A 17,953-nucleotide genomic window follows, 5' to 3' on the forward strand; every position below is an offset into this window, starting at 1 on the left:
GAGTGATTTTCGTCTTTTTTCAAATCCTCAAAAATTATGAAAAATGGCATGCTATAGTATGGTGTCCGAGACCATGGGCTATAGATGATGAAAAACGAGGATTTAAAAAAGAAATTACGAAAATCACTCCGAGACCATGGACTATATATAGCCCATGGTCGAGTATAATAAACTGGAAGATTCCTTTTCAGGCAAACATGTCCACCGTAAGATTAACCTATTAAAGTTTTAATGGGGTTTCTAGGTGTAAGTATGTAGGACTAGTAGCATGCCAAATGCATTGGGCGTTTAAGTGAAATAACTCAGAAACTACAAAACATTGCAAAGTAAAACAAAAGTGTTCTGGACGGTGGACCTCTAATGTACATACAGTGCATGTGGACCGGATGCGGTCCAGTCAAATGTTGCTATCTGGGACATCTTTGTTGTATAGAAGTTGTCTTCCATTGTGTTTGAAATGTTCTTTTGGACTGGCAGCAAGGCCCAGTTTACCAGCTTGACTTTGCTGGTCATTTCAACCAGTTTGACCAGCCTGGTAAACCAGATAAACCAGCCTAAGACAAGCTAAAACCAGCAACCATCATAAACTGGGTTTTGCTGTTTGTTTGTTTTTTTTTCATTTCTTTTTCAGCAGGGGTGCTATGGATATAGGGTGGAGTCTGAAGAGGTGATTCTTCAGACTAAGTATTTACTGTTATGAAGGGAAATTGTGAAATAAATACTGGGAGAGCATTGTACAGGTATCTTTTTTTTAATTACAGCTTTTACAATCATCATTATTGTTATATTATATTCAATTATCATCACTACTCTCCATTAATAATATTAATTTAAATCATAACACAATTTGTTTTGTCAAAATGTACACATATAGCATATCTTAAATGTTCATAATTTAAAACATATTTACTTTTTCCAACCTAAAATGAAATTACACTCAGTCTTAACTAAGTATGAAATGAACGTACAGTTCAAATACATACACACACATACATACTGTACATACATACAATAGTAGTTATCATAAAAAATGATACAAATAAAATACACACATTTTACAAATTCCTTACCCAAGCTTCCACATCGTTAGATGATTAACATCATGACTTTCACTCTAAAATGGTTTTGTTTTAGCATGCATATTAACACAAACGCTTAACTTTTTTTTTTGTTTGAACAGGATTTTTGTCATAATGCACTTCACTAATTGTCCCATAATCTTTCTTATTCACATTTGTGCATCTCATAGTGTCTGTTATGGCTTAAGAACATATAATTCACTTCACCCGTGTACACGCTACCCATGTACGCTCTCCTCTAATAGCTCCCTTTGCAACCTCCCTCTCACTCTGTCCTACTATCCGTACTTTACTGATGTTACTTTGTAGAGTATAGTAACAAACGTGGGGGGATTGGGCATCATTCTCTAGACTGGGGAATGTATTTTTCAATGGAAAAATAAAATAAAAAAATCAGGACACCTTGTGTCAATATTGCCATCTCACACAGTCACACTCGGAACCGAAGATGAACTCACAATGGGTTGATGGAGTCACTTTCTATAGCGTCATACAGCTTCATGCCACAACTGTGGACCATGGAGGGAGAGGGGAACAGACAGACAGACATTCACTCATTCTATTCTACATTGTCATCTTGTCAGATATCATTCACTCATTTCTCTTTGATTCTTTGAGACGTCTGGCCTGGATCGTGTTGGTCATCTTCTAGTGTCCATCTTGACGTAGATCCACTTTTTTCCCTTTCAAAATGTATCTTCATTTTCTTTCTTGGGTTCGGATGGGGAGGGGGGTTTCTATAAAATGACGACAAAACACGGAAATTAAAATCAACATTCATGTGATGACACAATGAGAAGCTAATGTGCATGTACGTAGCTTGCGATAAAATTGCGACAGCAGTAACGTGGATAAATCGAGGGAAAAAATGTTTCCCCCTGATTTAGTCATTGCCATTTCCCCATGTCCCTGCTCTCACTGCAAACCCTGACTATCAGCCTGAGGACAATATAGAAATACTCCATTACAAGTAAAAGTCTTGAATTAAAAATGTACTTGAGTAAAAGTGCAAAGGTATTGGTATGAAAATGTACTTAAAGTACCAAATATAGCAGATCTACAAGCTCACAATGTGTCACATCACGACGTATTGTGAGCTTGTAGATTGGCTCTTTTCAAATGGCTGAAAAGATAAAGGGCTGAAGTGGTTACTGTATTTTTTGTGATAATCAAAATCTAAAAAGTAAAAACTAAGTAACTAAGTGAAAGTGATTAGGCAAGGAAACGATTTAGAGCTTGTTACTAAGAATTTCATAACTCCATTAGATCCATTGGAACAGTTATTATTATTAGTTTTAATGTATGTTGGCTTAAGGTTTCTGACGGCAGTGCCATTATGGATTTGTAAGCTGCTTCTTTTCACCTGACAACAAAGACTTATTAGGCATTTTGCATTTAGAATGTGTAAATACAGGTGCTTTTCTCACCTGTGTGCTTATCTTTTAGCAGGAATATGTTCTCACAGACCCCGACTCACCCCTTGGACCAGAGCTCACTGAAAGAAAGGACAGAGCAATATTAAATAAAACATTATATCAAGAACAGAAAGAAATATGTTACACATACAAGTGCCAAAACTAAAAGAAAAGATGAGGGCTTATTAGGAAGGTATCAGATCATTCAAAGGCTGTCTCAGTCCTAATTGGTTGGATTATTCAAAGCGTATTACAAAGAGTGCAACATCGCATTTTTTAAATGTTTTTTACATTGACGGCATAGTGTAACATGGCATTCTTTTATGTATTGTAATTGTATTTGCGTATTTAAGCTGTGTGTGTGTGTGTGTGTGTGTGTGTGTGTGTGTGTGTGTGTGTGTGTGTGTGTGTGTGTGTGAGAGACACTAAAGACTAATCATTGTGCGTGCGTATTCCTCCACTATCTGCATCGAGTGATCTTGGTACATAGAAATTGATTTATTGGAGATTCTGAATTTCAATTTGTTTGATTCCACTTTTTGCGTTGGCAATGTAAACGTATGTTTTCTCATGCCAATAAAGCCCTTTGAATTGAAAAACATTGTGTGCGAGAGTATGCCTGCGTTTGTGGGTGCCTGCGTGTGTCCAGTGTTCAGCCGAGCTCCATACTGTACCTTCACTCTGGACTTTCCTCAGGGTGACAGAAGGGGTGGAGATAGCAGAGGCACGGAAGTTGGCGGGCAACGTCTCTGAGGAATCTGAGGTGACGCCCCGGAGATCCTTCTCTCTGAACATCTTTCTCCATGAGGGGGAGCGTGTGAACGTCTTGGTGCCGTCCAACTGGTAACACACAGAAAACTAAATTAAAACTAAGCTATGTGATAACTAAAATTAACTAACTATATTGACAGTTCCGTCAACAAATAAAAACTAGACTAAAATGTAATAGGGAGGGACTAGTGGTGAAGAGATCCAGTAGATTTAAAAGGCAAGTCATTTTATGTTTGTTTGTGCTTGGGTGTTAGAGAGAGAGTTGCGCTCTGAACATAGCAGATCTACTGTAGATCAGCTATTTTCAGCATCCAACCAAGTGTAAAAATAGGCATTACGATGCCATTAAGGCATCATAAAACAAAACAAAAAATTGAGATTTAGTCGATTTAATCTTATGATATTGTCGCTTAAAACTAGACCAAAACAAAAACATGTCAGATGACTAAAATGTTACTAAAACTAAATGGAATTTTATTCAAAACTATTTGAAACTATTAGCCTGTGTTCCAGCCTGATTCGCTGCGTTCCGTGGATTTGTATTGTCACTTCGCTACTCAATCTGGCCAGCAGGCAGCAGACTCGTATTTCCTAACATCACCTGCTGTTACATAGCCCCGTTGTTGCTGATACGTCATCAGCTAGCGCCACTCTATCCATGCTTCTCACTGTTGAAAAAAAATAGTGCCAGTTCGAGACTCGAGAGTAAAAACCTGCGGTAAAAAGTAAACATTAATTTGATTCAATACGGTTGACGGCTATGTGGGGTGAGTTTAGTGAATGAAAAGGAGACGTTGCAGGGCAACAGCAGTAGCTTAAAGATAGGACCCTTTCCAGACTGAGTAGCGAGTGACAAAACAGATTCAGGGAACGCAGGGATTCAGGCTGGAACCCAGGCTAAAAGACTACAGTGTAGCTGTTAACTAAAATCTAAATTTGCAGTCAACACTGCTCAAATGGGAGGCTACCTATAGTAACTTAGTTTAGTGTTCATGCATTATGTCATCAAAAAGCATGATTTTCATCATTTAAAAAAGTTTTTTTAGCCCTCCCCCACTATTCGGAGCACGCCAAATCGAATGGTGTAGGTCTCGTGTGGTCAAAATCAAGCGTTGAAATATTCAGTTTTGAAAAAACATGAAAAACGACATATTTAATTTCATGCTGTAGCTCAGTGATTCTCAACCTGTAGTTCTGGACCCTGGCCAGGGGGGGCCCATATCATTTGGGGGAGGGCAATTTAAGCCTTTTTAATACTTTTTAGTAGAAAGAAAGAAAGAAAGAAAGAAAGAAAGAAAGAAAGAAAGAAAGAAAGAAAGAAAGAAAGAAGACCAGTACTGCATCAAAAGTAATCAACAAACTGTAGGCTACTATAAAACTGGTCAAACAATAGCTAAATTGTCAAATAATATAAGAAAGACGCTAAAATTGTGAAAATAAGACATCTTCAATCTCACAGGCTCGCCTGTAGATTGGATATTTTCACAATATTTATCTGTGGAACCAAGTCACATTACTAAATGTAATGTCTCAAATCCTACAATTCTACTGTAAGTGCTTGTCATGGTGGGAGGTCCCCAGTTAAATTTTTTGTCATGAAAGGATAATTTTAAAAGCTAAAATCCAGAGAAAGTCTCAGCCTTGGCACTATCAGGCTAAAGATGCTCCTGCCCGTAGTGGGAGTGATTATCTTGATTGATTTATTTCAACTGACAAGTCTGAGTTGTCTTACCTCATCCGGCCTCCTCTCTGTTCCCATGGAGATGAGAGCATTGTACTCCTTCTCCAGGAGCTGTCTTGCCTGCGACAGATACACATGGAGTGTTTTAAGATCATAATTAAGATAATTAAGAGGGTGTTGAAGATTGCGATAATCTCGACATTCAGGGAAACAGCAGGCGTGGTAATGTGGATTTCTGACAGCATTCGTGAGATAAGCCCTTAAATGATATGTCGGCATGTCGTGTTGAGTAGCTTGTGCGTATTGTGCCTGTGGAAGACTGACATCCTGGGCACACTTGAACTTCCATGCGCGGCCAAAGGAAAGCTGTCTTTTGCGTCATTTCCGGCTTTTTAGACGGCTGGTGGATGGAAATGAAGCTCCACCCACGTGGCAGAATGCCGCTGGGGCAAACCTTTCCGGGAATCTGGCCGTCTTTTCCATCCACCTGCTGTCTAAAAACCCGGAAATGATGCAAAAGACAGCTTCTTCTGTCCGCGCATGGAATCTTAGGTGTGCCCAGACCCTGAGGGATACCTGTGCTATGATTTGGTATGTAGATAGGATTGTGTCTTCTGATTGGGTATGTATTGTACAACCTGAGTGTTGTGATTTGGGTATGTGGACGGATTACCTGTGTGTTAAGAGTGGGTATGTATCTAAGTCAAAGATTTTTAATATACTGAAGATAATCGATCCCAGTTGGAGCTAAGTGGGCGTGGTTTGCTTCTCCTCCGTCAGAGTTTTTTTAAATTATTATTACAGCCTACTGGTTTGGCATTGTGACATAGTTATTCAAACTTGTCTTTATAGAGAAGATCTTGTATTTTTTTCCACAGGTGTTATGAATGACCTGATTGTGAATGTGAATGTCATTGCACTGTGCACACTGATAAAGGAGAAATAACAGATGGCAAAATGATTCCCAAATCAGACCCCATCAACCAAGACAGTTATTGAAAATAATATTTAATAATAATATTGAGCATGGGAACACACGTTATTTAATCATCAATATGTCCAAGTCTAAACTGATTTAACGTGGGCTACTATATTCACATAGAATCTTAGTTAATCAGTTTTTAGAACATCTTATGGGGACAGATAGCACATTTGGGATATCTGGGATATCTTCCAAAATCTGGCTGCTGGGATAAAATAATAATGTGGATGTGTTACCTGTATGTTCTGATTGGGAATCTGGAGAAGGAGGGCCAGGTCAGTGTAGTCAAATGTGTCGTCTAGCGCCAGGAGGGCCCCGTGGACCCCGCTCTCTGTTAGGTTGTCTGCAAACTCCTTCAGACCAATCGTCTGCACCCAACACATCACTCGCTCATTGGACCATACCATCACATCTGCGGAGAGGGACAGAGTTATCACCACACTTGGAAAGTGACTGACCTCACTGACGAAGGACTTCACCATATCACCCTGAAGTTCCTGAACAAACACGGCTAAGTGCGGATGGTTTGGTAGAATCCGGTTGTTCACCCAGGTGTAAAGGAAACTGAAACACAGGTTCATGCAAAAGGCTGCCAGCGGAACCTGCTGTGTTCTCAGCCAACTCCCTCCCCACATGGTCAGGAATCCCAGCAGGACTATAATACCATTGTGATCCCCCCCCCCCCCCCCCCCCCCCCCCCCCCCCCCCCCCCACACACACACACACACACACACAAATAGATGTACTGTACTGTACTGTACTGTACTGTACTGTACTGTACTGTACTGTACTGTACTGTACTGTACTGTACTGTACTGTACTGTACTGTACTGTACTGTACTGTACTGTACTGCATGCTTTGTATGTTACTGTTCTACTGTTCTCACGCTGTGAGCTTGTACATCTGCTATTTCTTTAAAGAATAAAAAGTCAAAATCATGAAGGAAAATACTTCTGGGGGCCCCTGGCACAAAACCTTTTTCAGATGGGGGTCCGCAGCCAAATCATTTTGGGGTCCAGTTTGAGAAGCACTGCTCTATTATCTAATATTCAATCATGTAGAATTCCCCTTTCACCATGAGGACTGGTGGAGTACTGTAGGTTACACTTACTATGAGGACTGGTACATTACATTACATTACATTACAGTCATTTAGCAGACGCTTTTATCCAAAGCGACTTACAATAAGTGTATTCAACATAGGTAGGGAACAAAAACTACTAATCACCAGAAGTCTTTAGTGCATTTTCTGCAAAAACAAGCAACCAAGAGTATACCTAGCGCTAAGGTAAAAGTGCAATATATCAGCTACCTATTTCCTTAAACAGATGAGACAAAATAGCTAAATCAAATGAGCATGAGCTAAAACAATTAAGTGTATCGACTAAACAAGATCCAATAAACAATACAACAATAGAAAACAAGCGTTCGTACAACTAGTTAACAACAAGTAGGTCAGGCAGAGAGGAAGGGTAGTGTTTCCTGAAGAGGTGGGTTTTCAACCTGCGGCGAAATATGGGCAGTGACTCTGCTGTCCTAACATCAGTGGGAAGTTCATTCCACCACTGTGGGGCCAGAACAGAAAAGAGTCGTGACCGTGTGGATCGGCCAGAAGGACCCTTGAGTGACGAGGCAATCAGTCGCCCCGAGGTGGCAGACCGAAGTGGTCGGGCAGGGGTGTAGGCATCGACCATAGCCCGGAGGTAGGAAGGAGCTGTTCCTTTCACTGCCCTATAGGCTAACACCAGGGTTTTGAACTGGATGCGAGCCGCTACGGGGAGCCAGTGTAGAGAACGGAGAAGGATGGTTGTGTGGGAGAACTTGGGGCGGTTGAACACCAGACGAGCCGCAGCTTTCTGAACAAGCTCCAGAGGTCTGATGGCAGATGCCGGAGCACCAGCAGGTAGAGTAGGTTTACGCCATTATACACTATTATACGTGGTATGCCGTACCAACGTTTTTTGGGGAAAAGCATATACCGTCTGCTATTAATTTCATCCATTGAACACGCGCGAGCGTCTAGCCTATACGTGTGCATGTCGCGCTGGGAATAATTATGGTATACCGTCTGCAAAACACCTAGGCCTCACTCAGACCTTTACTGAATTGCTGTATGCTTGTTGGATGAATGTTGTGTAGGGTCATGACCGCCCCAATGCATTTCCAATGGAAGTCACATGGTTTGTAGTCCACATTTTGGACTACAAGCTGTTGTATGGCTTTCGGCTGTGTTTCGACTGCGCCCCTCCCCCTCATACAACACAAATGTTGTGTCAAACCATGTGACTCCCATTGGAAATGCATTGGGGCGGCCATGGCACTACACAACATTCATCCAACAAGCATACAGCAATGCAGTAAAGGTCTGAGTGAGGCCCTAGGCTACAGCACTGGTTTACACTCACCATGAGGACTGGTTGAGTACTGTAGGTTTACACTTACTATGAGGACTGGTAAAAGTAGGTTTACACTTACTATGAGGACTGGTGGAGTACTGTAGGTTTATGAGGACTGGTAAAAGTAGGTTTACACTCACCATGGCTCTGATGTTGACTCTCCTCCCTCTTCCTCTCCAGGTCCTTTCTGTCATAGTTCAAGCGCTTCAAGCACATGATACCATAGTGCATACTGACCCTATCAGAAAAGAAAAACGTCAGACAATTTCCATGTGATTCGACAGAGGACTAGGGGGGGAAAAAGACTAGGCCAAGCCTTGTATATGACTTGACCTCTTATGAAAAGCTACATCGCTTTTTATGACAGATACAAGGAAGTGGCAACTCAGCTGAGGCGAGTGATGAAGTTATTCAGGATATTATATTAAACCAGTCTTAATGTGTGTTTGTAATGTGTTGAGTGGAACCACTGTAAACGCCTTCTGGAAATGCCGGGTATGAAATTGAACATAAACAAGCCATAGTGCTTTCATGGGTTCAATCCTTTTAGCATTGTATTTGTATGAAGCTGTATGCTTGTATGCTTTTTATTTGCAACACATGTGGATGAAAACCAGTTTTTGAATTACACTGTGGCGTTCTGGGAGAGACGTATTTTTTCAGGGGTGGAAGGGTGGAATACTGTGTATACACCGACAGTGTGCAGTGTACATATGTGCCTGTGTGCAAAAATATACTATCAATACATTCCAGTGTAAACAGAGGATATTTAGTCTGGGACAATAAAGAAAGAGAAGAACACCCAAGGATTATTCCCTATTACAATATGTTCTCTGCTTAGAAACAATAAAAAAAACACTCACGCACACGTGCACACACACACACACACACACACACACACACACACACACACACACACACACACACACACACACACACACACACACACACACACACACACACACACACACACACACACACACACACACACACACACACACACACACACACACACACACACACACACACACACACACACACACACACACAGAGTGGAAAACCAATGTCAGACCTGTGGAAGCTGTCCACCATCTTGAGTTGACCCCTCAGTTCCTTCTTGGTGAGGTGGTCGAGCATGCGGGCGTCAACCAGAGATTCCATGAAGTAGGAGCGGTACTGGGGAAGACCCAGGCTGGGCAGCCATTCGTTGCCCACCCACTCATGGTTCATGTCCCCATAGGCTAGAATCTGGAGGGAAGGGATATAGACGTTGTTTAATGATACATGAGGAGATGATAGACTTTACAAAGTGCAACATCCTAAAATCTGTATCTGAAGCATGACTAATAGAACATTATTCTTCTATGATACTGATAAACCCTTGTGTGATTTGTAATTTTGTAATTTGTGTAAGAACAAAGTCGTCCATATCCATATAAAGCAACACTAGATGAATGTGCAACGGTGTATAAAATGGACAGAAGGAAAGATGAAAAGTTTTATAAATCTGTTGAAGGATGTATGAGTCAAAAAATATGAGTAAATGTGTTGCGAAAGTATTCCCGTTAGTGTATCATAGTTAGCCTGAATCATAAATCTTCTTTGTAAAATGTTAACATGGTTCATCCTGTGGTCTTTTTTTGTGTATATGCATGTACCTTATCTACATTGACTCACTCAATACACTGTCAAAACCACATCAGAAAGCTGGGAAAAATATATATTATGTTGAAATATGGTGAAGTTGGTGGTCAACGTTCAAGCTGAAGAACGCCAATTATTGATTAACACTTGATTAACACTCATACATACTGTAACTTCTCAACTATTCATTGTCATGAAGTCATGAAGAAAAATCCTACACACTGCTCTTGCTCAGCACAGAATTTAGCATAATTTTCACACCCTTAACGTTTCGGTCCCTCTGGACCTTCATCAACAGGTCTTACAGAAACTAAATGATACCATCATGATCTTATAGATACTAGCTCAATGGTTGTCTGTAACCTGTGTGTGACTAGTAATTACCTTACAGACATGAACATGATCATGTGACATCATGGCCTATTTTGACACACCACATACTCCATTCCACACAACTTCCCTGTATGTGTCATCATAAGATACTGAGATACATTGAAGTTTGGCATCTGGCGGCTCAACTACAGTACTATGCATGCCTCTGGGTTGCCCGTGTTTAGAGTTGAAGCAGCACTGTGTGGTGACGGCAACTCACCTGGTCCCAGCTAAACTCCTTCTGCTCCTTTGGATTGAGGCGAAGAGGAAAAGAGAGAGAAAGGGGAAGGAGGTGGAAGGAAGAGGGAAAGATTGCCAGGATGAGCGTGTGCGTTTTACCATAAATGAGTGGTCAGAGGAGGGCGGGGAGAAGAAGAGGAAAGGCATACAAGGAGGAATAGTGTTGTTAGTGAGTGAGAAATTAGTTGGAGAAACACCACATCAAAACAGATTTTGAGGGAATAGTAGGGGGGAGGTGAAGCCATACATGCCTAATCAGAAGACAAAACAAAAAAAACACAAAACAGTTCATCAATGTCGGCATATTCATGACATCGCTTAAATATTAATAAATGGCAAATCATGAATTCACTGTGATCAAATACAGAGAACCGTAGGGGGGTTGTGCCGTGATGACTATCTATGAATAAGGTTGGTTTGTATAGGCGTAAATGTTCTTAATGTTACTTCCAAACTTACTGGCTTGGTGGCAGCAGTGAGGGATTCCATCTCAGCATGTGTCATCCAAATGTTACTGGTTGACTGCAATGATGAAAAACAAGTGAAATTCATTACCAAAACGCATAACAAAACACACAAATAGTTAGTTAAAAAAGTAGTTAAAGGACAACTTTAGTTTTTTTCAACCACGGTTCATGTTTTAGGTTGTTATTAGAGAAAGTAAAAGATGAAGTTTGGGAACCACTGCTGTAGGGTATATAATTTGTGTTTGCATGTCACTGCGTGTATAGACGTATATGTGATGCCGAGTCTTACTGAGCGAGTGCTTGCGGGTGCAGAGGGGCTAGTGAGGGACACCATCTCCTGGATGGCCAGGCGGAGTTTCAGCCTGTGGAGAGGGTTGCTGATGCCGATCTCCCTCTGGATCTCTGTGTCCGACAGGTTGGCCATGATGGCACCGCTTTTCACGTTGGCGCGGCACGCTGCCACGTACCACGCCGGCATCCCCACCCACAGCTGGCGCAACGCAGAAAGACACACAGGACATAGTTTAATTGGGTTGCAATGAACGACCCGATTTGAACCTAATCACTGGAAATGATTGCCTAACGCTCTACCTCAAGCCACGTGACCACAGTTGGGCCGTCCCATGAGGCGAAGGGCAGTCCCTGACGGCAGGCTTCCTCTAACAAGTCGTGCCTGAGATGAAAATGGAAGAAGATTCAGAATAGACACACATGGCGACCGAGAGGGTAGGGAGAGCATGTCATATTAAACACAATTTGTAAATGTTCTAAAATGAATGTTGCATGAGTAAAGGGATGACTAACTTCTTCTTGCTGCGGCGATCTTTTTCCACTGTTCCAGTCCCGAGTTTGGCCAGGCCCAGGGGGTCAGCTGAACCCAAATCATCAGAGGGTGTGGAGGCTGAAGAGGGCAAATGTACAAACGTATAGTGAGAGTGTTGTCCAGAATATGAGCCCTGTTTGTTTATTAAAGACGGGGTGAAATGGCTATTTGGAGCATTTTATTTCACTCTCAAACGGAAAGATGTGCGTTTTCAGAACGTCGCATCCCTCCAGGCTATGGGACGTTGCTTTGCTACGTGTGCGATGCGTGCACGCACATGCAGATTGATTGTAAACAAAGTCAGAGAGAGACTTCTAGAGATTCTAACCTATAATGTTTTCAGATACATATTTTAGCGTGATGATTAAGTTTAAAACGAGTAATACACTGTCTGGATGTCATCTTGAATGAGATTAAAAACGGAGTAGTTCTGAAATCAAAACCACCTGTGTTTGGAGGATGACGCAGGAATGAATGAATGAGTGAATTTAATCAAGATTCATTAATATGCATGTGAGCCTTGACACGTCATCACACAGCACGTTTTCGTTCAAAGGAAGTAATTCAAATTGGATTTTTATAGACTTTTGATATAAAAACAGCGCAATATTAGTAGCTCAACGTCCAGCACCGGGTCATGCATGCGTGCGTTGTGCCGACGCGACACATGTTAGCCATTGAGTGTGTGTGTGTGTGTGTGTGTGTGTGTGTGTGTGAGAGAGAGAGAGAGAGAGAGAGGCAGAGACAGTGTTTTGCTTGCTTCATGGACCACTTGGGGGTCTGCAGATCACCTGCTTCAAAATGCATGTATCAATAATAGGCTATGATCTATCTTGGAACGGGTAAGGACTAGTACAACATAAATCATGTATGAGTCTATTCACTGACCCAGTGATGGAGATTCACGTCCAGTCCCACCAATTCTTCCCTTTTCCTTCTTCCCAAAGAGACGGCCAATGGATGACTTAATGCTTTTCTTCTTGCTGGCTTTGTGGAGGGAATCCTGGCTAGCAGTGATTGCTCCATCAGTGGACATACTGACAAGACAATAGACCAAAAAATGGAAAATCAACAGTATGTCGATAGAAAGCGAATTAAACCAATTCTTGAAGGGAAACTTCACGCTTTTTGCAAAAAAAATATATGTTAATGACTTTTAGAAGATTTAGAACACTTTGCTGGGGGTCTTTATGTGTGTGTTTATTTATTTGATATGGACATAACAATTGCATTGCTCATTGCACAGTTGTACAAATTGTAGATGCATCATTTACAGTGTGTTAGCACATGTGCTAATTTTCACCACTTGTCCATGGAGACTTTTCTAAAAAATACAGTGACACTATAGTTTAAAAAAACACCCAATCAAATACAAAACATTATACATTCTAATCATATTTACAGCAACATTACAGTACCCATTACATAATCTCAAATACACAAGTAAACATAATCACTCTAGTAACCAGTCAAGCTATACATGTGAACACAGTTGATTTGATTTCAACCATAGTTTGAGTCCTCTGTAGAACACGTTACCATCCGTCACTAGTTTTAGAACCGTAGGCAAAGAGTTCCATAGGTTTGCTCCCTTTACTGAGAAGGCAGACTGTCCGAATGAGTTGTTACACCTGGGAACAATACAGTTACCACTTGTTGAGGCTCGTGTGGTTGCTCGTGTGGTTGCTCTGCAGAGCTCGGAAGTCTATCAACCAGTCCAGAGAACAAAGGTGAAACATGACCATGTAAACATTTATGTGTGTAATATGTGGTTTTAGATATTTTAGATTTTAGCAGTGAGCCAGTGTCTCTGATGTCATGGACACTGGGCTCACTTACTTCCTGGACTACATGTTGTCTCAGTAAGACAGCCCTCCCCCTATCCACAAGGAGGAGCAGTGCACCAAAGCATTATGGGAATTGTAGTCCAGGAAGGAAGTGAGCCCAGTGTCCATGACATCAGAGACACTGGGCTCACTGCTAAAATCAAAACTATCTAAAACCACATATTACACACATAAAGACCCCCAGGAAAGTGTTCTAAAGGTGCTTTTGTGAGCCTTATCCGGTTATTCGTTCACTTCATAGTTTCCTTTGTGAGCCTATGGAGTTATTCATTGACTTTCGTGCTAAAAGTGCAATCACAATACTGTACCTGCGGAATTCACGGTGATCATCAAGCCCCGCCCCTGGGTGAGTGTGGGTCATTCTGTCCAATCGCAGGGCACGAGGAACAGGGGGCTGGTTGGGGTCAATCAGGGCTAGTGCTCTGCATTCTACGCCCTCTGTGCTATTCTGCATTTAGGAGGGGAAAAGATGCATGTAGTTAGCATAAGCATGCAGCACCAGTCTCATCTGACAGTACTTGGACTGTGATGAAGATGTCATCTTCACCTGCAATAAAAACTTCAACTCCTACTTAGCCTTTGTGAGGCTTTTCTAACATTTATACGTTGTTGAAGTATAGCCTATACACATAAATAGACCTCTGTTTTGGCTATGTTGAATATGATTATTTGTTACCCACATGAACCCTAGCATCCCTATACTGTATAGGGATGCTAGGTTGGTGCTAGCTTGGTTAAATCATATCAGAACAAATCACATGACATATCCTGTTGTCATTGAATAACTGTATTTTATTTCTTAAAAAAAGAATTGCAACGCATTTTTTGTGTCAATTATCTAATGCAGGGGTTTTCAACTGATTGTGAACGAGGGACCACCACCCCCTTAGAATCAACCTGGGGACCACTGTTGTGTTGGATGGGGATATGGGCTAAGATTAGTGCTTTCGTAACACTTGCTATGCATCCCATGTGTATACACCCCACTATAATCCGGTGCACTTCCCCTCTTGAGATTCCAACTCCCTTTTTTCCGTTGAATTTCTTGAACTCCAACTTGGACGTGGACGGTCATCATAGGTCACCAGGTCATTCAGTTCACTGTTTCGCAACTAGTGAAAAGCAATTTTTTTAAATCAACAAATCCTACATTACTAAATGAATGGTCAGAGACCACTTGCAATACTTCGGCCGGCCGGGGAAAGTCCGGCCGGGGAAACTCCACAGACCTGTTTTCAACAGGTCTGTGGAGTTTCCCCGGCCGGACGTAGCGTGTGGAAGGAACACCTTATTCCGAACAGTTCCTTTCCCCTCCGCATCAGGCGCCCCGGCTGGCCAGGGGGAGGTAGTTTAGAGACCAGGATTACTGCATGTTTTTGTGAGGGTACCTACCCTAGGGAACACGGGGAGAACATGCAAACTCCACACAGAAAGGCCCTTTCGCCAACCCAATCAAACCCTTTCGCCAACCCACCCCCGTACCCGCCCCCACCCCCATTGATAACTGTATGTAAACTACTGCAAAACACCAGCTCTCAGGTCTGAGAGCATTTCTGTACGGTACCTGTCTGTCAGACTCCCTGGCAGGGGAGTGCGGTAGGCGAGGAGTGGAATGTCCAGAGCTGGGCGGGGAAGGGGAAGCCAAGGTGGAGGATGTGAGTGAGGGGGTCATGTACCCCCGTCCCACACTGTCCCGACCTCCACCCAGCGAGGACGAGACACCACATATGTCCAGGGCCACGCTGCTGACCCGACTCTCGATCTCCTCCGCCCTCAGCTCCGTGCTCTCCTTCTCCTCCTGTATCAGCCTGAGGGGAGAGGGGAGGAGAGACAAAAAAGACAAAAAGAATCATGGTCATCCGATTATTATTATTTTTTTATCAAAGTTTTTTGTATTAATTTTTCAAGTCACATACGAGTCAATACTAGCATACAAAAATTGTTGGGAAAGAGTCACAACCCCGGTATCTTGTACCATTAACAAAGATACATTGAAATAAAAGGCACATACAAATATACATACATATTCAAAAATAGAAGAAATTAATCAAATATTGGACGGTCATCCGATTATTGACATTGAAAATGAGTGCTGTGCCCATCAAACGCTCCAATGCAATACAAGTCAAGCACTCCCTAAACTGCTACCTTCAGGGCTTGAATTTCTGTGTATTGCGGGGATTATGATTATTTAATTGATTGCCTCAAATTTCGCACTGATAATGAGGGAGATTCCCGCACGCATACACAGCGATAATATTATGTATCAATGTGAATGTGGAAGGACTGGCTCAGAAGCGCTGTATTTCAGTCCTCCATCCGTCCACTGTCTATCCCTGTTTCTCATGTTGGCCAGAACCATGCAGCCCTAACTGCACTTGTCTGTGAGGAGCAGAACAGTCAACACATTTTCACAAAACACTTGATGTTTCAGGGTGTCCCGTCATGTCAAAACTTGACATTTCATTTGACATTCTGACAGAGCTGCAAAATGTGACGACTTGGGACTTGAGAGTGAGAACGAGTTGGAACAGACTAGCACTTACTTGATCTCCTTATTGATGGCCTCCAGCTGCTCCTGCAGCATAATGGCCAAGGTCTGTACGTCCGTCTGGCCGCTGGGGGACAGAAGCTCAGAGCCAAACATAGTCTCTCTGTCATCCTCGTCGTCAGAGCAGCCTCCCTCCCCATCGAACCCAGGACCCATCATGTTGCCGCTGTCCCAATCGCCATACTGGAAGGACAGGGAGCGAACACATGGGGAATGAAGAAAAGAAACGAGACGGGAGACAAGACGAGAGGCAGGAGGAGAGAGGTGAGGAGATGAGAGGAATAAATTCATGATCATTATCATTATCATCAACACCACCATCATCATCATCATCATCATCCCAGTCATAACATGTGATCCGCACCTTGTTGCCGTCATCCCGAGGGGTCCCCCACCGGCCACGGTGTGCCCGCCTGACCACCACCCCACTAGAGGAGTTGCTGTAGCCGGACGGGAGTGAGCCACCACCCTGGGGGTACCGCAGCTCCGAGGCACTCCCTGGAAGAGATCTTCGAAAAAGGGTGGATGGAAGTGAGCTCACGCTGCCCGCCCTATGGAGGTTTGGTGAGATCCAGAATTCATTTGTTATGGCAGTGGTTCTCAAACTTTTTCTTTTTGGCTTCAGTACCCCTTTCCCTGAGTTACAGTATGAATAACGGCAAATAAGTATATTAAGTAAACAAGTATATAATAATTGGGCTAGTCAAGTTTTTGATTTTATTTGGTTTAAAACTTTACAGCTGCTTTGCACAACGTTTGTCAATGTGTTATCATTAAACAACAGTAAAATACATTTTCTCTCATGTAGCACATCGCGTGTAGCACCTCCGCATACCCAAATTTGAGAAACACTGTGTTATGGAACAGTTCTTGAAAATGACAAAGGAAGGGTGTAAGAAATACCATGCTACAAGGTCCCAAGGTAAACAGAGTAACAACGATTGTGTTCAGATGACAGATCATGTGCATGTTTCTTTATCAAACACACCACACTCCTCCTCCTCCTCCAGGCAACACATAAATAACTCTGTTTTCATAGTAAAACAACATCACAAGAGAACTCGAGGTTTAAGGGGGAATTGGGGGGTAAACAAAGGTCAGCTAGTCTGAGCGAGCGCTGCAGAGCAGGGGCGCGCATTAAATCTCCCCCGGGACAGTTTAGACTGTTTATTTAGTCCTTTTATGTGGAATATATAAATAAATACCCTTGGAGGTCCACTGTGACTAACCTGGAATAGGAGGAGGAGCCGGGCCGGCCTCTCAGCTGGTCCAGCTCCACTTGAATGCGCTCCAGCTCAGCCAGGAGCTGGTCCTACAGGACAACGATGGAGAGGGAAGGTCAAAGGAAAATGACTGATTACTCTGAAACAGCACAGCGTTTGTTTACTTGAAATGAAATTTAGAATTGTGGAAATTGTCTCTGAATCAAAGTCATTACGTGTCATTACTAGTTTACTAGTTCATTAATAGTTTTTTTCCAGTCTTGGATTATCTCATTACACCGTCAAAGGAAAACATATTTTAGCCGTTGGATATTCAAAAATAGCAGATACAGTACAAGCTCACAGCGTGAAGCATGAAGTGACGCGATGCAAGCTTGTACATATGCTATTTTTGAAACGGCGCGGTTGGAATGAAGTCAAATTAGAAAAAGTGTCACGTGTTGGTGCATGTGTGACTTGAG

General features: G+C 42.4%; 1 protein-coding gene across 1 annotated transcript in view; it reads right to left on the reverse strand.

Annotated features, from left to right (window-relative positions):
- Window positions 1-793: 793 nt before the first annotated feature.
- Window positions 794-17,953, reverse strand: part of LOC306915952 (liprin-alpha-3-like) — a gene marked incomplete at its 5' end in the record, with an annotated part of 29,012 nt that continues 11,852 nt past the window's right edge. The window contains 18 exons of the mRNA XM_079493635.1: window positions 794-1,816; window positions 2,507-2,574; window positions 3,169-3,334; window positions 4,998-5,066; window positions 6,165-6,340; window positions 8,466-8,563; window positions 9,398-9,573; window positions 10,562-10,588; window positions 11,041-11,103; window positions 11,338-11,538; window positions 11,640-11,721; window positions 11,853-11,949; window positions 12,760-12,908; window positions 14,027-14,166; window positions 15,283-15,526; window positions 16,265-16,452; window positions 16,634-16,820; window positions 17,499-17,581. Of these exons, the coding sequence (XP_079349761.1) occupies window positions 2,522-2,574; window positions 3,169-3,334; window positions 4,998-5,066; window positions 6,165-6,340; window positions 8,466-8,563; window positions 9,398-9,573; window positions 10,562-10,588; window positions 11,041-11,103; window positions 11,338-11,538; window positions 11,640-11,721; window positions 11,853-11,949; window positions 12,760-12,908; window positions 14,027-14,166; window positions 15,283-15,526; window positions 16,265-16,452; window positions 16,634-16,820; window positions 17,499-17,581 (2,199 nt within the window). The 3' untranslated portion in view covers window positions 794-1,816; window positions 2,507-2,521. The remainder of the gene's footprint in view (window positions 1,817-2,506; window positions 2,575-3,168; window positions 3,335-4,997; window positions 5,067-6,164; window positions 6,341-8,465; window positions 8,564-9,397; window positions 9,574-10,561; window positions 10,589-11,040; window positions 11,104-11,337; window positions 11,539-11,639; window positions 11,722-11,852; window positions 11,950-12,759; window positions 12,909-14,026; window positions 14,167-15,282; window positions 15,527-16,264; window positions 16,453-16,633; window positions 16,821-17,498; window positions 17,582-17,953) is intronic.

The sequence above is a fragment of the Electrona antarctica genome (assembly GCF_951216825.1).
Source record: "Electrona antarctica genome assembly, chromosome: 22".
Classification (NCBI taxonomy): domain Eukaryota; kingdom Metazoa; phylum Chordata; class Actinopteri; order Myctophiformes; family Myctophidae; genus Electrona; species Electrona antarctica.